At 43.9% G+C, this 20,220-nt stretch overlaps 1 protein-coding gene across 4 annotated transcripts in view; it reads right to left on the reverse strand.

Moving 5' to 3' along the window:
- ZP2 (zona pellucida glycoprotein 2) overlaps window positions 1-10,921 on the reverse strand; it is a 55,935-nt gene extending 45,014 nt beyond the window's left edge. Inside the window, exons 1-4 of one of the 4 annotated variants that reach the window (XM_068246869.1) lie at window positions 10,792-10,921; window positions 10,226-10,290; window positions 3,150-3,239; window positions 599-681 (exon numbers count right to left, since the gene is read on the reverse strand). In XM_068246869.1, coding sequence (XP_068102970.1) covers window positions 599-681; window positions 3,150-3,239; window positions 10,226-10,290; window positions 10,792-10,793 — 240 coding nt within the window. In that variant the 5' untranslated portion in view covers window positions 10,794-10,921. The other 3 variants (XM_068246870.1, XM_068246871.1, XM_068246873.1) reach the window with 3 other exon arrangements.
- Window positions 10,922-20,220: the final 9,299 nt, after the last annotated feature.

The following is a 20,220-nucleotide window of genomic DNA, read 5'->3' on the forward strand; positions in this document are numbered from 1 at the left end:
ACAGAAGGCATTTGAAGCTGGTTACTGACAGAGCTGGGACAAGGTCCTCCAGCACCCAAGGCTGAGACACCAAAGTGCGCCACTCCATCCCACACTGATTGCTATTAGACTAAGAGGCGCCACAGGGCCCACAACCTCCCCAACACCTTAATATCTAGTTATATGGCTTGCAGTCACTGCCATGTATCCCCTTTTCTTATTTCTTTCTGCTTCAAACACAATTAGGAATGACAGCTGAATGAATTCTGTGCCCCCTCCTACACTGCGCCCTGAGGCTAGAGCCTCTCCAGCCTATGCCTCGGCCCGGCCCTGGTTACTGACAGATAACAGCAGCCAGTAAACATTGAACATTCCTGGACTTAACTACATGCTGTAACCTTGATGAATTCACATTCGACATGTGTTAAGGTATTTACCGCACAAGTGGGTAATTTGAGCTTTTTATGCCCTTACAGCCTTGATGAATTGACATTTTCCCAAGTGCTTGGTAAAGTCAGCAGTTTTCAGCATTACCGAATGCAGTAATAATGAATTGAAGCCCATGTCATTTAGACATGACCTTTTAGAATGTAGAAAAAACTTAAAGTTCAGAACCTACCTCATATTTTGTGCAGGCTTCAGGGATAGTCAGAAGTTGTTCATCTGGATTAAGATCACAAACCAGCTCTGCTCCTCTTGAATCTGTTCAGAGCATTGCAATACAATTTAGTCACCAACTGTTCAAATAAAGGACAACTATCGTGATAAGACTACGGATGCGGCCATCTTCCTTTTAAACAATACCAGTCACCCCTGCTGATCCATGTGGCTGTAGTAGTGTCTAAACCCCACCAGAAGCAAGAATGCAGCTAATCTTTTCAAATCTGACAGTGACAGAAACATGTGATCTGTTTGCTTGTTCTGAGTATGTGGCTACAATTAGGGGCAGAGGACCAGCTAGGCAACTGCTATTGCTTAAAAAGGAAATAAATATGCAGCCTCTCACTTCAGGTTTTTCCTTTAAGGCTCAAATTTAAAGAATGTTGTAGCACCAGCAATACTGACTGCTTTAACCCTTTCCCTGCCACCCAATTTGTACTATACGTGAATGTCTAAGCAGTTTACTTTGATTTTAAGAAAGCCTACATGAAATGACATTTCTCTAAAATTGTGTAGACAAAGTTTGACTGAAAACAGTACTGTAGGGGCTACAGGGAGGAAAATATAGAAGTCTAATGGTCCCCTGCAGACATCCTGTGCCCACACAGCCCCTTAATTGTTGGATGTCCCCCCACCACAGTTACAGCTGCTAAATGCTAGGATTCAGGGCTGGATTTACCATAAGGCACGTGCCTACAGGTGCCTGATGGAAAGGCAGCTCACTCACCTCTCAAGCACCTCCCTCTTCAGAGGCCTAATCAGTGTAAATGAGAGGTTAATCACCCAGCTCTTGAAATTCCACTGACAAGATCTCCCTTCAGTTGGGGGCACTATTAGCTACTTAATACTGAGTACCTCCGGCCACCTAATTGTAGGGGCAACTGTAACTACCTATGACTAGTAACAGCTGTGCCAGCCCACATTTTGTGCAGTTTGGTGGGTTTGTAGGGTCATGGAGGGTGCCAGAACATATGTGCCTATAGGTTGCAGTGATGTAAATCCAGGCCTGCTAGAATTACAGCTCTGCGTCTCCCGCTGTGCTTGGGGGTCATGTGGCAGGGCAATCAAGAGCCTCTGCTTGAAATCAGAGCTGAGAAGCTTGTTCCCTAGGGCTTTATATGCTGCCTGCAGAAGATCATTGCAGCAAACAGCAAGAAGAAAAACAGGCAGTGCCAAAGCAAAAAAAAAAAAAAACCCATACTAGGCATGTTCTTGGCAGTAGGATTCCTTGTCTGACGGAATGTACTAGGGATGTGCTTGGCAGGCAAAGGGTTAAACTGGACTAAGGAAGTGTGAAACTCATGGTCTGTGCGTTTCTCCAGTACAGCTCCCAACTGTCTTTTGGAACCCAGTCCCTCTTTCAGGACGGATTTTGATATCTCTATATACAAGTTTATTAGAAAGACCGACATGCCAAACTATGATCATCTTTTACATTGATATATTTTTTCAAATGTTAAGAAAAGAGTGATAATGGACCAGTTATGGTTTGAATTATAAAATTTCTTATGAATTCCTTATGGTATTCATGACTAGGGGTATGGCAGGGGCACATCTTAAGGCACGTACATGCTGTACCTTTTCAAATGACAAGTCCGACAGCTTGTACTGCAACTGTCATCAGAACGACCACCCCATCGTTTGAAAAAGTACAACGTGTGTATGCGCTTTTAAAGATGTCCGTTATCTCAAAAATGTTGGGAGGTATGCAATTATCCCCTTGTGAGACTGAATTTAAGGCATAAGCAGTCCAGCCTTATTAAGACAGGTACACACGTCTGACGTAAGGCAACGACGGGTCCGTCACCTCCCGCTGGGCGGGTTTTCTGCAGACAGTACAACGTGTACAGTCAGTGGACTGATAAGGCTGTTTCTGAGCGATCTGCCCGGCAGATCGCTCAGAAACAGCCTCATCAGTCCGACAGACTACACGCTGTACTGTCTGCTGAAAACCCGCCCAGTGGGAGGTGACGGACCAGTCGTTGCCTTACGTCAGGCATGTGTACGAGCCTTTAGGCTGTAATAAGAACACACCCGAGCTCAAACCTAGCAGGATCTATAAATACCCAAGGCTTCCTTGAGCTCCCAAGTACCTTTGAACTCTGGCCCCTACCCCTCCCCCCCCCCATACTGTTGCTGCTATGGTGCATGCTCTGTCCCATCTGTGCACAGCAGTCATGGCCAGGAATGCTCCCACTATGGCTGCTGTGCACAAACACTTGGGGACACAATACAGGAGGCACATGGACTGGACAGTATGCACTGTAGTTGAGCCCAGTCAGATTTTAAGAGGCAACATCTCAAGGTACTGAGGGACCACAGGCCAAGAATGGGAGGCTGGAAGAATCCCCAGTATGGATGAATTATGATTGGAGTTATAGATTTTATTTGGAGTCCCTCACACCAAACTGTTGGACGACACTTTTCTAGATAACTGACCATTCTAAACTCAAAGTCTAGAATCCTCCATCACTGAGTTTAAACCACCACACAAGAAAGAGCTTTCCTACCAACAATACGAAGACTTCTCCAGGTATTCAGGAGTAGGTTCTCAGGTTTTGTCATTTTAATCCCACCATCATCCAAACAAGATTTGGACCCTAAAAAAAAAAAAAAAAAAAAAATTTATAGTAGCATCAGAAGGTGCAATTTCCATTCCCAAAATTAATTTTGAACATCTGACAACACCATAACACATTGAGCGCTATGCATAGCTCCACCATTAATCTACATTACAACTTGTTGGCTGAGGTGGGGGTTGACTTACCCATGTCACCCCCCATAGCTCATGCATTCCTCAGAGTACCACAACTGTTTACTATACCAGGAGTTATGGAACATTAAAGAGGAATGTAGTAAAAAAAATTGCTTCATTTTTTACCATAATTATGTATAAATGATTTAGTCAGTGTTTGCTCATTGTAAAATCTTTCCTCTCCCCGATTTACAGTCTGACATTACATTGTGACATTTTTACTGTGGGCAGGTTATGTAGCTGCCCCTAGCTGTTTTGGCTGTTAGAGACAGCTGTAAACAGCTAATTCCTGTCTGTGAACATTGTTACATTGTGGCAGTTTGCCCAGAGTACCGTGGTACTCAGAGAGCTTCTTGTGGGAGGGTTTTCAGCACAAAATCAGTCACACAGCGCCCCCTGATGGTTTGTGAAAATCATATTTCTCATGTAAAAGGGGGTATCAGCTACTGACTGGGATAAAGTTCAATTCTAGGTTGGAGTTTCTCTTTAGCTCCTGACAATCTTTCAATTCTAGTTATGTAGTATTATGAAGGAAGAGATTGCCTAAAGCTTGAGATCAAAGTATGTTCACTTAGTTCACCCTACTACATAGATTGTTGTACAAGCAAGATCATTGATAACTTCTAAGCCATGTACATATTAAAGTGGACCTAAACTCTTGCACAGGACAGAAAAAAATGCACCCTGTATGCATTTAGAGAGTTTAGCCTGTTTAACCCCCCCCCCCCCCCCTTATTTGTGCCTAAACAAGTAATTTGATCTCTTCCCTGCGTCAGATGATTACCAGTACACTATCCAGCCACCTGCCATGTCAAAGGGCTCTGACACAGGAGACCAGAGTTCAAATCAGCTCTTCCTGTTCAGTAAGCCAGCACCTATTCAGTAGGTACCCTTGGGCAAGGCATTTCTAGGTTTCTGGGAGATCCAGGGCACCAAGAGGGAAGGATTGTGTAACAAAATGCAATGGAAAGCAGGCATGGTTGTAGGTGGGCCAAATGTACATTAACATAGTGGCATAACTTCTATTCAATAGGCAGCATTTCACATAATTAAGCCTCTTCTGTCTTGTCCTCAGCTGGCCTGTGTGCTGTACTCAGCTGGCCTGTGTGCTGGGTTGCCTGGCGGGTGGTTATGCTATGCTGACCTGGCTGGTGGTTATGCTGTGCTGGCAGCGATTCTGTGCTAGCCTGGCTTTGCTAGGTAACTTGCTGGGGGCTTTACTATACACTTTGCTGGGCTGGGACCAGGAGGCTTTGCTAGGCTGGGGGTGCTTTGCTGTTTATCAGTAGGTGTCCCATTATAGGTTAGATAGGAAGGTGCCCCAGGGCGCCAGACTGAGGAGATGGGGCACAGCGGTGGGGGAGTGGGCATAGTGTAGTTAAGAAAGCTCAACTGACCCGGCACACACTCCCATCTCCTTCCTACTTCCTGTCCTGGCGTCCCTTGCATTGGTAACAGCTCCCCTGTGATGACATTGGTTACAACACACGGGGCACTGCAACCAAGGCAACAGATGCCAGAAGGAGATTGAGGCTGCGCCTGTGGGGACTGGAAGGCGAGTTTTAAACTACACTATGCCTGCTTTCCCCCAGTACCCCCTTCTGCCGCTAAAATCTGACCCAGGGCACCATGGCAACAGGTTCAGGGGTAGTGCCCCGGATCAAAGACTCTAGCAACGCCACTGCTGCCTATGAAGTGTCCTAGCAGCTGCAGCTCTTGCACAGTCCACCAGGAGAAAAGCACAATACAAATGTGTAGTGAAAGTGCAGGACGTTAATAGGTCTGCTTCCATGAATCAGGAAGTAGAAACTGCATGGATTTAAGAATTTTTATCAGCTGTAACAAAAGTTTTTAGTTTAAAGGTTATGCTGGTGTGTATATTTTAGAGCAGAGGATGTTCTGAGTTCAGGTCTACTATAAAAAGAAAACCCCACAGAAAAGTTAACTTTAATAGTAGTTTGGTACTTATCCGTTAGCCGGGCACATCCGGCAGGTGGTGCTGTTGATAATTCCAATCATAATTACTTCACGTCAACCTGTGAATGTAAACGCCGAATGCGCCCGGCTTAAACAGATCAAGCCACTGGCTTGCTTCGTGACTGTCTCGCTCTCCTCCCCCTCTTGCCCTCTCGTATGAGCCTTGGGGAGGGGACAAGCGTGGCCCCCAGAGTCGTTCGTTGCGGCATTGCAACTAATGACTCTGGGGGGACACGCATGTCCCCTCCCCAGTGTTCTATAGGAGAGAGGGCAAGAGGGGGAGAAGAGCGAGACACGAAACAAGCCGGCGGCTTGATCTGTTTAAGCCGGGCGCATCCGGCGTTTACATTCACAGGTTGACGTGAAGTAATTATGATTGGAATTATCATCAACAGCGCCATCTGCCGGATGTGCCCGGCTAACGGATAAGTACCAGTAGTTTATACAGACCTTATCGCTATGTCAGACATGCTTTATAAATGTAGTTTTCCCTGAGAACTCAAATTCTTGTCAAGTTGCCAGATTTCACTGCTCAGGTAGGCACCCTGCTATAGTGAATACAATAGCTCCGACAGGTGAGGCTAACATTGTAACACTTAAGGGAACCTAAACTGAGGAGGACATTTATTTTTTTTAAAATACCAGTTGCCTGACTCTCCTGCTGATCCTGTGTAATACTTCAGCCACAGCCCCTGATTAAAGTGAATGGGAACTGCATATAAAAAAAAAAAAAAAAAAAAAAACCTACCTAAGGAGAGGGAAGGCTCTGGGTCATATAGAGCCTTCCGTCTCCTCTCTGGGTACTCTATCCTGTGCTGGCTCACAACCCCCTGCATTTCAATCCCCCGCCGAAAGGGCATTTAGAAGTCTTCGGGAGCAGTGTCCTCCCAAAGACATGCGGCTCCATACTGCACACGTGAGCGTGCAAGAGAGCATGCTTGTGCAGGCGCAGTACAGGGCTGCCCTACTTCAGAAGCACTCGGGCTCCCTGAAGACTTTGACTAATTTAGTGAGTCAGCACTGGAAAGAGGGGACCAGGAGAGGAGCCAGAAGGCTCTATAGGACCCAGAGCCTTCCCCCTCCTTGGGTAAGTATCTCTTTTTAAACGCAGTTCCCATTCACTTAGTGTTGAGCTGAAATTTTTGAAATTTTGCGTTACTATAATTACGCATGCGAAATTTGCTATTACGATGCGACATTATGGTAGCGTAATTACCATTAAAATCGTAATTGAAAATACCTTAAGCGTAATTTTCAATGCGTAATTTTGCGTTTCGTTCATAACGTAATTTTTCGTTAAACCATAACGTAATTTCACGAATTTCGTAATTACTTGTTAGCAGGGTTGCTCGCGAATTTTCGCCAAAGGCATTTTCGTCTGCATGGCGAATTTTGATGCGAAATATCACTACATGGCGAATTATATATGCGAAATAGCATTCCGTAATGCGAAAATTAACGCTTACAGTTATATGAACTATTGCGAAATTACGTTATGCAACTACGCTTACAAATGGTTGCATGCAAGGCAAATGTAATTTCGCGATACCCACTGTAATGCGAAAATTATGCTTACGCGGAATTTCGTGAAATCCTTCATAACGATTATGTACTTACGGCCAGAATCGTAATTACACTAATTACGTGAAATTTCGCGAAATCGTAATTAAGTCATTACGCTCATCTACATTCACTGTAAGCATGCAGAGCAGGTGCTCTGACTGAAGTCAGATTGGATTAGCTGCATGCTTGTTTCAGGTGTGCGATTCATCCACTATTGCAGCAAAGAGATCAGCAGAACTACAAGGCAACTGGTATTGTTTAAAGGGAACCTAAACTGAGAAGGATATGGATGTTTCCTTTTAAGGGAGCGGAGCACTATGGCAAAAAAAATTCCCCAGAGTAAAAATGAGCTATAAAATTGCTTTCCTATGTTGCTGTCACTTACAGTAGGTAGTAGAAATCTGACAGAAGCAACAGGTTTTGGACTAGTCCATCGCTTCATAGGGGATTCTCAGGGATTTATTTTCAAAAGCACTTCGTGAATGGCAGCTCTGTCCAACTCAAAACAAAAAAAACCAAAAAAAAAAACCCTGTAGAGAGCAGGGAAAGCTGGCCAGCATCATCGTTTAAATCATTTTTAAGGAATGTCTTTATAAAGAAAAGCCTTGCTGAGAATACCCTATGAAGAGATGGACTAGTCCAAAACCTGTCACTTCTGTCAGATTACTACCTACTGTGACTGCAAAATGGGAGAAAAGCACTGTATTTTTAGGACTATAAAGGTGGCCATAAACTCAGATTAGCATCAGATAGATCTGATGTGTTTAGGAACATTTTACTAGGAACAGATTACCAATAGATCTCAGCATGAAATCTATTGGGGGGGAGCGTTTGCCATCAGATTTTCATTAGGTCCAATGCAAAATGATAAGCCATCTCAACAGATCCACCTAGATTTATCATGTCCGATTGATAGCGATAGAAAGCAGCCGCAAATCGATTGGGCAATTGAAATTTCAATCGGACGATAATTGGCTCAGTGTATGGGCCCCTTACGACTCACTTTTTCTACCCCAAAAGTGGGGGGAAAGTCACTGCATCTTAGTCCAAATGTTCCTGACTTGTGAAAGCCTACCAATACGAACCTCCAACCCGCCACAATGTCAGGGACTCCCTGTACTGTGCCCATGCAGAGGAGTACACAGGGGGACAAAAAGGGGACACAAAGGGGCATAGAGGACAGGCCACACAAGAGGTACAACGATGCCTCAGGATAGATAGAGATTTTTTTTCCCCTGATTTTTGTCCTCCAAATCTAGATAAATAAAAAGGGTAATTTATGGATCATTTCACTCTAGGAAAAAAGTTTGTCTATGTTTATGCATATTTTAAATTTTATGCCATAGTGCCCCTTTAACAGATCGGCAACAAGAATCTAATGCCTGTTATACACTATGCAATTTCCCATCAGATGTGTCGATATATAGCTTGACAGATCCGATCGATTTTCTGATCAATGCTATGCAAATTGATCAGATAAACGATCGAAAATAAGACTGGACCCATCTGACAGGAAATTGCATGGTGTGTACCAGGCTTAAGTATGCAAGCTTACTGGCTAATAAATTGCACAAGTTGACCATTTGCCCTGTCATTAAACTAATTGTATCAACTATATTGGAGAATGTCTAGAGAAGTGATAACATAATGAAGTCCTGCCTTAGCTCCTTATGCACATGCTAGTCACAATGGGCTCTATGTACAATACACGTGGTAAAACAAGCGGACCTGGACTCAGAAGTCATCTCTGCTCTAAAAGATAAACATAATTTTTAAACAAAAAAGGTCTTTGTCAGGTGCATAGCAATGGGGTTGCGACCACATCGGGGCCTGTGGGCCAGAGGGGCCCCAAAGGGCCCGCCCTCAACTACAATATTACCTCTATTGGTCCTGTGCTCATAAAAATCACTTCTATAGATACTTTGAATAGTGGTAATCATTAAACTGCTCCCCATCCCCTTCTTGCACCTCAGACACTGTAGTTGCCATTAGCAGGCTTTGGTGTGCCGTATCAATTGCTATGTATAGAGTGCTTGGGGCACCATTGTAAAACTTGCATCGGGGCCCAGAACTCCTAAGCTACACCACTGGTCTTTGTTACAGCTGATACAAATCTACAAGTTTTCATGGAAGCAGTATTAACATTCAGTGCTTTAAATAGGCTTATCTGCCATAGGCAGTTGTGACAGGAGAAATTAGATTACAATGCTATTAGACAAAAGAAAGAATTACACAGGCTAAACTCTCTAAATACACATGGTGCATTTCTCAGTTTCCTTCTGTCCTATGCTAGGGTTCAGGTCCACTTTAAGGAGAAGTTGCCGATGGTGGTAATTTCCATATTTTTTTTACTCGCAGTCACAAATGTGTGCGAGTAGAGTTCAGTAAAAAGCAGTTAGTGAAAAAGTCATGTTCTGTAAAAATGCAGAAGAGAGGAAAAAAGTTGTGAAAATGTAAGTCCAGCAAACACAAAAAAGGCTCTGGAGTACATGTAATTTGAAGATATACAAATTAAAAAAAATGCACTCATGAATTTCATTTTTTTTAAGTCTAAAGAATATTTACTGACATGTTACTTTCTTTGTATCACTTGTGATCCAGAAACAGTTTCAGGCAGAAAACATTGTGAATATGGTCCCAATTCATTCAGTAGTTTTCCCAACATTTGGTTAACACATGCAGTAACTCATTGGATGGAGCCCAATATGTCAGGAGAATTAATCACATCCAGCCCCTCTGAGCTAACCCCACAATCTTCCCATACAACTGATCAGATTAAGGCCTCTTTCCCATGGGCAGTTGACAAGCAGTGAATGCCATCAAACTCAACTGCTTATTGCTGCCTGGCAACTGCTTACTGCTGCCTTTAACTTGTTACTGCTGCCTGGTCACAGCTTGCGGATGGCTTTTTCACACCAGAGCCAATTTCTGGCATTTGGACATGCTTTGCATTAACGAAGGTAAAATGAAAACCATAGACTAATTTTACCTTTCACATCCAACACTGCATTTTGGCATGTTGCAGTACAACATAGCCGGGAGCTTTTATTAATCTGCCATCAGGTGACGATATCAAAAACCACTAATCAGCATTGCACCATCCCAACATCCACAGATCATAACATTTACAGGAAATTAGCTCCTGCAAACATTATGTAACGTGAAAGAGCCCTGAGCACACAGTTCCACTGCACATAGAAAAGGAAATGTTATCAACCCAGAGAGTGGAAAAATAGCCACACAGTTATAGGATAACACCACCACACACATGCAAACTAGTCAGCCACTAACCTGGGAAGTCCAGCACCTGAGCAGCATTACACACAGCAAAGAGTAGACAGCTGATAAGTAAAAACCTGTATAGGAAGTAAAGTAAAATAAATAAAGCACACACACACACACACACACACACACACACACACACACACACACACACACACACACACACACACACACACACACACACACACACACACACACACACACACACACACACACACACACACACACACACACACACACACACACACACACACACACACACACACACACACACACACACACACACACACACACACACACACACACACACTTTTTTTACCTGGCATTAACAATACAGTCAATCCTCAAAGCAGGCATCATAATGCCTGTAGTAGTACAACCCATCAATAACTTGCTACTTTTAAAATATAACCCTCTTAAAAAAGGCTTAGCAGTTCTAAAACCACCCATCAACAACCTGAATAAACTTTAAGTATAAGAGGCTAGCCCTGAAGACTGCTATTTATGTGCACTCACACAGGAGGCTTCAAATCACATGTTTGCTAATTAAGTATGCACCACCTCTGCCCAATTACATTCATTGAAGATTTAAGGTCTCTTTTCCACGGACTGTTGATAGGCAGTGAAATGCCTCTGCCCAATCACATTCATTGAAGTTTTAAGGTCTCTTTTCCACGGAGTGTTGATAGGCAGTGAAATGCCTCTCAAACTCTCACAGCTGCTCACTGCTGCCTGGTAACTGCTCACTGCTGCCTGGTAACTGCTTGCTGACCACACAGTTCAACAGTTCGTGGAAATGGGCCCTTATTACAACAGCAGGGGGAGTGGGAGTAAGGCTACGTTTCCACTATAGCGTGAAATTTTTGCCTGCAAAAAATCGTATAAGATTTTTCTGATTGGTGAAAATTTGCGTGCACATTTTTATGCATTAGTTAAATATAACATAATCTGCCTAGTAACAGCTTAGTCATGACTGTTGACAACTTCCTGTAACCATGGATCTAATGCAAATTTTTGAGCTTTGCCTATACAAAGCATTGTACGCGAATCGTACGTGATGTCCAAAAATGATACAGGACCTCAGATTTTTTTCACCCGTATGAACGCATAAAATTTTTTGCATTGAATGGAAACAGCCTGATTCACTACCATTAGTTGCAAAATCAATGCAAATTTTCTGAGAGAAAAATCTGACACAAAACGCACAAGTGAAAACCAGGCCTTAGGCCTTTTTTTCCATGGACTGTTAGGCCCCGTTCACACTGCACGCGTTTCCAGCCGCGTTTTGGAAACGCGTGCAGGTGGCCGACACGCACGACATCAGACATTGCATAGAGTGCAATGTCTGATGTTCACACTGCATGCGTTCCGGACCTGTGCGGTCCGGGAACGCATGCTGCACGCATTTTTTGCCAAAACGCATGGCTGTCCCATTCACTTTTCAGTGATGGGATCAGCCACGCAACGCATACGAACGCGGATGGCGTGCGTTCGTACGCGTTGCGGTCCGCATGCGTTGCGGTCTGCGTTCTGCAGTCTGAACGGGGCCTTAGGCCTATTTTCCACGAACTGTTGAGCTGTGTGCTCAGCAAGCAGTTGCCAGGCAGCAGTGAGCAGTTACCAGGCAGCGACAAGCAGCTACCAGGCAGCAGTGAGCAGTTGTGAGAGTTTGAGAGGCATTTCACTGCCTAGAAACAGGTCGTGGAAAAGAGGCCTTAATAGGCAGTGAAATGCCTTTCAAACGCTCACAACTGCTTGCTGCTGCCTGGTAACTGCTCACTGCTGTCTGAAAACTGCTCACTGCAGCCTGGCAACTGCTTGCTGAGCACACAGTTCAACAGTCCGTGGAAAAGAGGCCTTACTATAGAAGCTCAAAATGACGCAAATACTTCGGAATGATCAATGACATGCAAATTATTCCAGCTTGATGCAGAACTATGCAAATTGTGACAGCAAATTTATGCAGCATGATAATGCTGCATAAATTGGGGAATTCTACATTGGGGACATTTTATTGGTCCATTTTCATGCTGCATATATTTGCATACAAAATGTGTATAATTCTGCAACAACTCAGTATTATTTGCATCTTTTTGACCAGCTGCAAGCAACCAGCAAATAAACAGGAGTGTCTGAGAAGCAAAATACTGCTGTCAGCCATTTGGGTGAAAAAGCCATAAGGTAGGGGTCACACTTGTCAAAATCGTGTGCGTCTTTGCCGCAATGCGAAAATGCACAAGAAAACTCACATAATACTTTACTGTGGGCCTACTGTGATTTCAGAACTTTTGCCTTTTAGGGATGTGATTTTTGCTTTAAAAACTGGGTGCATGCCCTACTTTATCGCATGCCGCAATTTGGCTATCATTCATAAAGCATTTCCGCATGCGGAAATGCTTAATACCGGTGACTTTACCGAACACTCTGCAAAATCCCCATTCATAAAGGCTCTTTCCGCATGAAAAGCTGACAGAGCGATACATTTCCGCCTTGTGCGGAGTTTTTCTAGATTTATCTAGAAAAAGTTACAAACACGTCCATTCATAAAGATTAGAGCAAGCGGTATGCAGAAGGAAAATACCGCTTGCTCGACAGTAGCGATAGGCGGGCGGAATACGTGTAAATGAATGGGACGGACCTCCCAAGCAGCACGGAGGGAATCGGGCAGCTTTTATGTTTCCGCATGTCTTCCGCCAGCTTCCTCCAGAAAACCTCCGCACTTCTACCGCAACAGGCACCTTCTTTATGAATGACCACCCAGAAGTCTTAAGTACCGGTTGCGGAGAAGAACGGTGTTTTCCCACACTACCGACTGCACCTATATGAATGATAGCCATAGTCACTGAAAATCATTACCTACTGTAAAAATTGCCTGAGTTTACAAGCAAACGCTAGGAATATATAATCTGAATTTTGCAGTGCGATTTCACATTGCGTAAAATCGCCTAAGAGATTTGCGATACATTTGTATTTTGAAAAATGCATTCCAAATGACTTAAATGAGAATCACAGTTAAATCGCCACAATCAATTTTGCCACAATTTTTCAAAATTATTTTTCTACAATTCTCATTTAAGTCAATGGGAATGCATTTTTCAAATCACAAATGCATCGCAAAACGCTTGGCAGTGTGTCTCAGGCCTACTAATTCTGATGTCTGTAAGGGCACGTAGACACCAAAAAGCGCTAGCATAATCGCAAACGCTCAGCGCTTTTTGAAGTAATTTTTCTAATCTAGGCGATTCTAGGCATTATTTTAATCATCCCTAGCGATTTTCTGGAGCGTTTTGGTGTAGCGGGTTTTTTTTTTTTGTTATAGTAGGGCTGTAACTGAACAGCTTCTGTAACAAAAAGGCTTGGAAAATCGCTCTGATCTAGCACTTTTCAGAGCTATTTTCCACTTTCCTATACTTAACATTGAGGCTGAATCGCCTCAGAAATCAGCAGAAATGCTTCAGGACCCGCGTTTGCGTTTGGGAGAAAATCACATCGCTCTGGTGTGTTCCATCCCATTCAAATACATGAGCCAAGCTATTTTTAAAGTGCTGGCATTTTTAAAAGCACTCAGAAGCGCTCTTGGTGTGCACCAAACCCTTTGGCCTCGTTCTCATTGTGTTCCGCTCGCGTGTCCGTCCGTGTTGGGCTTTTTTAGAGGCATTTTCTTTTTTCTCTCCCGGTGCTTTGGTGGGCAATGCGGTTTTGTTAAAAGCACTTTTCTAAGCGATTTTGCCGAGCGTTTTTTTTTTATTCACTCCCTGACACAAGTCAGCAAGTGAACTCTTTGACCCGGAAAATAATTAATACAATGTATTTATTCTTACAAACACTCACACAATCGCTGCACAAAGCGATTTGTGAGCGTTTTGCGATTTTCCTATACCTTCCATTGAGGCGGAATCGCCTCAAAAATGGCGCATGCACCGCTTATCTAAGCAGATCGGAAACGAACCGCTTCAGATGTGAACTTTGTCATAGACAGTCATTGCACAAACGCTTTCAGGTCGATTTTGAAAATCACCAGCGCTTAAAAAAATCTCAAAAACCCCCCTAGTGTGAACGAGCCCTAAAGCAAATTTTTTAAAAAAGTGGAATCATTGTCTATGCTCATATCTGCAAGTTAGGGCCCTGACACACCAAAGAGCACTATTTTGCTGTGATTTTACTGTAAGTCAATGGAAGCATTTTTTAAAAAACGAAAATGACCTGCTGCAAAATGCGCTCCGATGTGTCAGGGCACAAGAGCTTTCAGGTCGATTTTGAAAATCACCAGCGCTTAAAAAAATCTCAAAAACCCCCCTAGTGTGAACGAGACCTAAAGCAAATTTTTTTAAAAAGTGGAATCCTAGTCTATGCTCATATCTGCAAGTTAGGGCCCTGACACACCAAAGAGCACTATTTTGCTGTGATTTTACTGTAAGTCAATCGAAGCATTTTAAAAAAAAAATGAAAATGACCTGCTGCAAAATGCGCTCCGAGCGTCAGGGCCCTTAAGGGCGTTTTGGGGTTTTTTTGTAAGCACCGGCGATTTTTTTAAATCGCCATAAAAGCGCTTGTGCAATGATTCCCTATGAGAGTGCTCACATCTGATCAGTTCGTTTCCGATCCGCTCAGCAAATTGCTGCCTGTACCATTTTTAGGGCAATTTTGCTACAATGGAAGGTATAGAAAAAACACAAAATGCTCACAAAATCACTGTATTTATTTTTTTCCGGGTCAAAGACTTCACTTCCTGATTTGCGTCAGGAAGTGAAAAAACAAATCGCAATCACTCACAAAATCACAAAACGCTGGCCTCAGCGATTGCGATTTTAGATAGGAACAAGCACTAATAGACAAGTCACATGTGATTTTTGTCTGATATGGGTGTGTGAGGGAAAATCACATGCATAGTATAAAGGGCACCAGCAGTGAGAGGGATGTTAGGCTGGTTTCACAGTGGGACGTTACAGGCGCACGTTAGAGCAGCCTGTAACGCAGCCCACCGCACAGTAATGAAAAATCAATGGGGCTGTTCACAGTGCGGACGTTGCGTTACATTGTAACGCTGCGTCACAAGGCAACGTACTGCATGCAGTACTTTAGACGCGGCTGAGCCGCGTTAGACTGCTTGCACATGCTCAGTAATGTTGGGGAGGAGCGGAGAGCGGCCAGGCACATGGCTAATTAATATGCACTGCACGTTATGACGTGCAGTGTTTACTTCCTGGAGCAGCCGCTCTGTGCGGCGATTGGCCGGCGGGACCACGTGATGCCGCATGCGCACAAGAGTGCGCATCACGGCATCACTGACGCCAGAGTGAGCTGCACAACGCGGCTCACTCTGACGTCCAGATCCAGCACCACCAGGCGTTGAGTTAGGGGGACGTTATGCGACCTTAACGCCCCCTCTAACGCAACGTCCTGGTGTGAAATTAGCCTTAAAGCTGCCTGCCATCTTATTTTGGCCTTGTTCACGTTATAAATTGCCAGCGCTAACACAAGCGCTGAGTGATTTATAGGGCTATTTTTGAAGCGCTTTTCCATGCACTTTCTGAGCGATTTTCATTTAGAAAAGCGCTTTACAAAGTGCTTTTGTGCAGCAATGATTTTTTTCACTTCCTGGCGTCAGTCAGGAAGTGAACTCTTTGGGCTGGTGCACACCGAGCGGCTTTTTCAGCGTTTCTGCAGCCGCTCAATGGGATGGTGCACACCAGAGCGGGAGGCGTTTTGCAGACACGAAAAATGCTTGGGTGAGGCATTTTTTGGATTTCGGATGCGTTTCTGCCTCAATGTTAAGTATAGGAAAAACGCAAACCGCTCTGTAAAACGCCTGTTCAGAGCGGTTTTGCCGGCGTTTTTGTTACAGAAGCTGTTCAGTAACAGCTTTACTGTAACAATATATGAAAAGTACTATACTGAAATCCGCTGCAGCAATCCGCAAAACGCTAGCAAAACGCCATAGAAAAATAAGAAAAAGCGTTTCAAAATCTGCTAGTATTTTGCGGATCTGCTAGCGGGTTTTGGTGTGCACCAGGCCTCAGACTTGGAAATGAAATAATACAATGGGCTCTATTCTCAAAGACTTCCCGCATGCGGTAAAGTGCATGCGGGAAGTTACCGACCAAAACACCGCCACATTGAAATTCTCAAAATATTTCGCATGTTATTTCCGCATGCGGAAAAAGTGTGGTAAAAGTGCGGGATTCATAAAAGTCGATATTTTCCGCAATAAAAGATCAATTCTCAAAAATGTTCAGGCACATCATTTCGTCGTGCCCTCCGGTCTCCCTCCGCGGCTAAGTTTCGTTTTCGGACGACTGCCAGTCGTCCTCGGGCAAAGCGTCTTCTTCTTCCGCATTCCCCCTCGTAAAGAGCCGTAAGGCGCGTCCGCATTACGGGCTTTACGGCTCTTTACGGATCTTTACGACGGGGAATGCGGAAGAAGAGGACGCTTTGCCCGAGGACGACTGGCAGTCGTCCGAAAACGAAACTTAGCCGCGGAGGGAGACCGGAGGGCACCAAAGGACCGGCGCGGGCACAGGACGGCTGCAGGAGGCTTGGTAAAGCCCCCAAGTAAGTGAATTTTTTTCCCCCCGCCAGTTAAGGTTCCCTTTAAGCGACCATTGCACTACAGCTTTTAAGATGATTTTTAAAATCGCCAGCGCTAAAAAAAGAGCGACATTGCAGCGCTATCGCAAGAGCTGAGCGATTTATATTGTGCTTTTTGAACATTCTCATAGGAAAACCGTGCATAAACGCTTTTAGGGCAATTTCTAAAATCGGCAGTGCTTAAAAAAACCCGAAAGCGTTCATAGTGTGAACGAGCGTTCACACTACTAAAGCTTTTCGGAGCGCTTTTGATTTTAATTAAAAGCTCTTGATAATGTTATCCTATGTGTGTGTTTACATTGGAGTGATGTGATTTTGTAAAAATCGCCCATAATATTGCATTAGCAAGAGCTTTTCAAATCACTAGCGGTTAAAAAGCTCTTGTAGTGTGAACATCCCCTAGGTCTGGTGCACACTACAAGAGCTTTTTAAACGCCAGAGATTTTAAAAGCTCTTGCTAATGCAATGCTATGGGGATTTTTACAAAATCACATCGCTCCAGTGAGAACATACACATAGGATAATATTAGCAAGAGATTTTAAAATCACAAACGCTTAGAAAAGCTCTTGAAGGCATGGAACACACTAGAGCGCTTTTTTGAGCGTTTAGAGACCGCTTTAAATTACTAGAGATTTCCCTAAACGCTCTGCCAATGTAAATAAATGTAACAAATTTTGGGAGCACTTGCGCTTCAATGTAAAGTATATAAGCGCTGGCTAATCGCTCATGAATCGCTACACATAGCAATTTGTGTGCAATTTTAAATTACTGCACACTGTAAAAAAAATAAATTAATAAATTGAAAGGACCAATCAGAATTAAAATTGCTAATTGCAACACAATCGCTGGCAGAAAGCTGACACTTTTTAAAATCGCTACCAAAATTGCCAGAAAACGCTGATGAAATTGCTTACAAAACGCTAATTAAAAAGGCTAGCGATTTGCGATTTGTAGTGGGTTCCAGGCCATAGCGTGATCGAGCCCTTACTTTTTAAGCTTGGTTCCCACTTGAGCAGATGCAAAATGTTCAAGGTAACCCCTCCGTCCATTTTGCATCCGCTCTGATCCGTCCGCTCTGCGTTGGCATGAACAAAGCGATCGCCGCTCACCTGTTTCGCTGCCACTCGATCCCTTTCTACACACAACCCAGAGGCTGGCAGGAGCATGGGGCTCTCCAGTGGCGTAGCAATAGGGGTTGCAGAGGTCTCGACCGCATCGGGGTCCTTGGGCCAGAGGGGCCCCACAGGGCCCTCCATCAACTGCAGTATTAGCTCCTTATTGGTCCTGTGCTTGCAATAATCACTTATATAAATGCTTTGAATGGCGGTAATCATTAACAAGCTGATCCCATCCCTTTCTTGCACCTCTGACACTGTGGTTGTCCTTGGCAGGTTATGGTGTGCCGTATCACTTGTTATGCATAGAGTGTAAAACTCGCACCGGGGCCCAAAGCTCCTTAGTTATGCCACTGGGGCTCTCCAAAGGCTGCATTACACCAATTCTCCCTAGCAAGAGGGAGAATTTTCATTGGTCCACCATGAACCAATGAGAATTCTCTCTGTTGCTGAGGATTCCTATTGGTCTTTTGCAGCCCAATGAAGAGCCCCACGAAGCAGGTCATTTTGGCGCACACACTGCCCTGTGCTGCACCTGACCTGGGCGCCGCCCTAGTCTTACGGTTATTATGTCTATGGCCGTGCAAGGTAGTTCATGGATCTGGCGATCTCTGGTCCCTAAATTACTTTTCCCTCAGAGTTGTTACGTCTTGGAGGAGGAATAGTAATTAACGCCACCCGGAATTTGTGTGGCAGCAGGGTGAGCCATGATTTGGCTCACCCTGCGCCAAAAAGACTGGGCGGCAAAATGCTATGAATACGATCCCTATACTCCTTCCCTGTGTACAGGGAATGATTGGTGGGACGCAAAGTCCAGGGCAGATGTACTCCCATAAGGCTATATGGGGGAACACATGCGCCTTCCCAGGATTACTGCAGACTGCACAGAAGTGCGATCCGCTTACTGCTACGTAGTCTGCTGATTCATTGCAGAGTGACAAGTGTGAATGGCATAGGAGCCGTTCACTATCAGTTTAGCGATGGTCAGAGAGCGGACAAAAAATGTCTGCTCTGCGCTCAAGTGGGAACAGAGACTATAGCAATTTTCACCTTTCAGTGCTTCTATTAATTTTGCAATAGCTTTATCACTACTTCTCACTTAAATGATCTAGAAAGGCTTTCTTTGGGTGGTACTTTTTGGTTTGAATTGTTTTATTTGATAAGCATTTTAAAGGGAATAAGAAGAAAACATTTAATAATTTCTCAGTTTTCAGTTATTATAGTTGTAAAATAAAATGCACTACTCTAGATAAAATCCACACATTTTATTTGCCCATTTGTCCCAGATATTACAACATTTAAATTATGTCCCTAGTACAATATATAGCGACAATAGTTTATTTGAAAATAAAGGTGTATTTTTCTATTTTGTGTTTTGGTTTTGGTTGTTGTACTCTATCAATAATTACAAGCCCTTATTTGCAAAAATAACAGTAATACCCCATCATGGCATACATATTTCAAAAGCTAAGCCCCTAAGGTAACAATTTATGTACAGTATTGTCTTTTTAAAAAAGCTTCTTTTTTTAATTTACAAGTGTGTTATATGGGGTAGGGAGGCTGCAGACAGGGTTAATGGGCTCATTACATAAGAAATAGGTGTAGGAAATTTATTTTGAAATATTCTTTATCGTAATTTTTTTTGACCACTAGATATCCCCACACAGTCTCATGTCTGGTTGAAATGCTGAATCACTGCGTTCTAGCCAGAAGGAACTGACTGATTCTTTTTTTTTTTTTTTTTTTTACAATGGAATGATCACTGTTGCTTGTTGGAACAGTGATAATTTATGCATTAGATGCTGGCTATGGAAACATACAGTATATTCTCATTAACCAATCTTTGCATTACTGCACTGCACTTGTATCATCGTTTCTGTGAGCTTAAGTGCAGTTTTCAAGGATGTAGATCCGGACTGGGCAAATTTTTTGCGGCACGAGCCACATTCCTTCCCTCCCTCCCTTCCTTTCCGGTCCGCAATCCTCCCCTCCTTCCCCCTCCCTCCCAGCAAAGTCGCGAGCGGGCGGCAAGCAGGGAATTTAAAACTCAGCAGCTCCGGTTCCAGCTTCGTCTGTAATACGCTGGCAACGTCCTGACGGTGTACCATGTGATGCCTTGTTGCCATGGAGACAACGCTGGAATTAGAGCTGGTGAGCTTTAAGTTCCCCGCTTGCTGCCTGCTTGCAATTCTGCAGGGAGGGAGAGGAGGGGAATCCAGCCACCTATTAGCGGGCCAGATGTACAGCGTACATGAGCCTAATGTGGCCCGTGGGCCGTAGTTTGCCCAGCCCTGATGCAG

This window comes from Hyperolius riggenbachi, chromosome 7 (assembly GCF_040937935.1).
Source record: "Hyperolius riggenbachi isolate aHypRig1 chromosome 7, aHypRig1.pri, whole genome shotgun sequence".
Classification (NCBI taxonomy): domain Eukaryota; kingdom Metazoa; phylum Chordata; class Amphibia; order Anura; family Hyperoliidae; genus Hyperolius; species Hyperolius riggenbachi.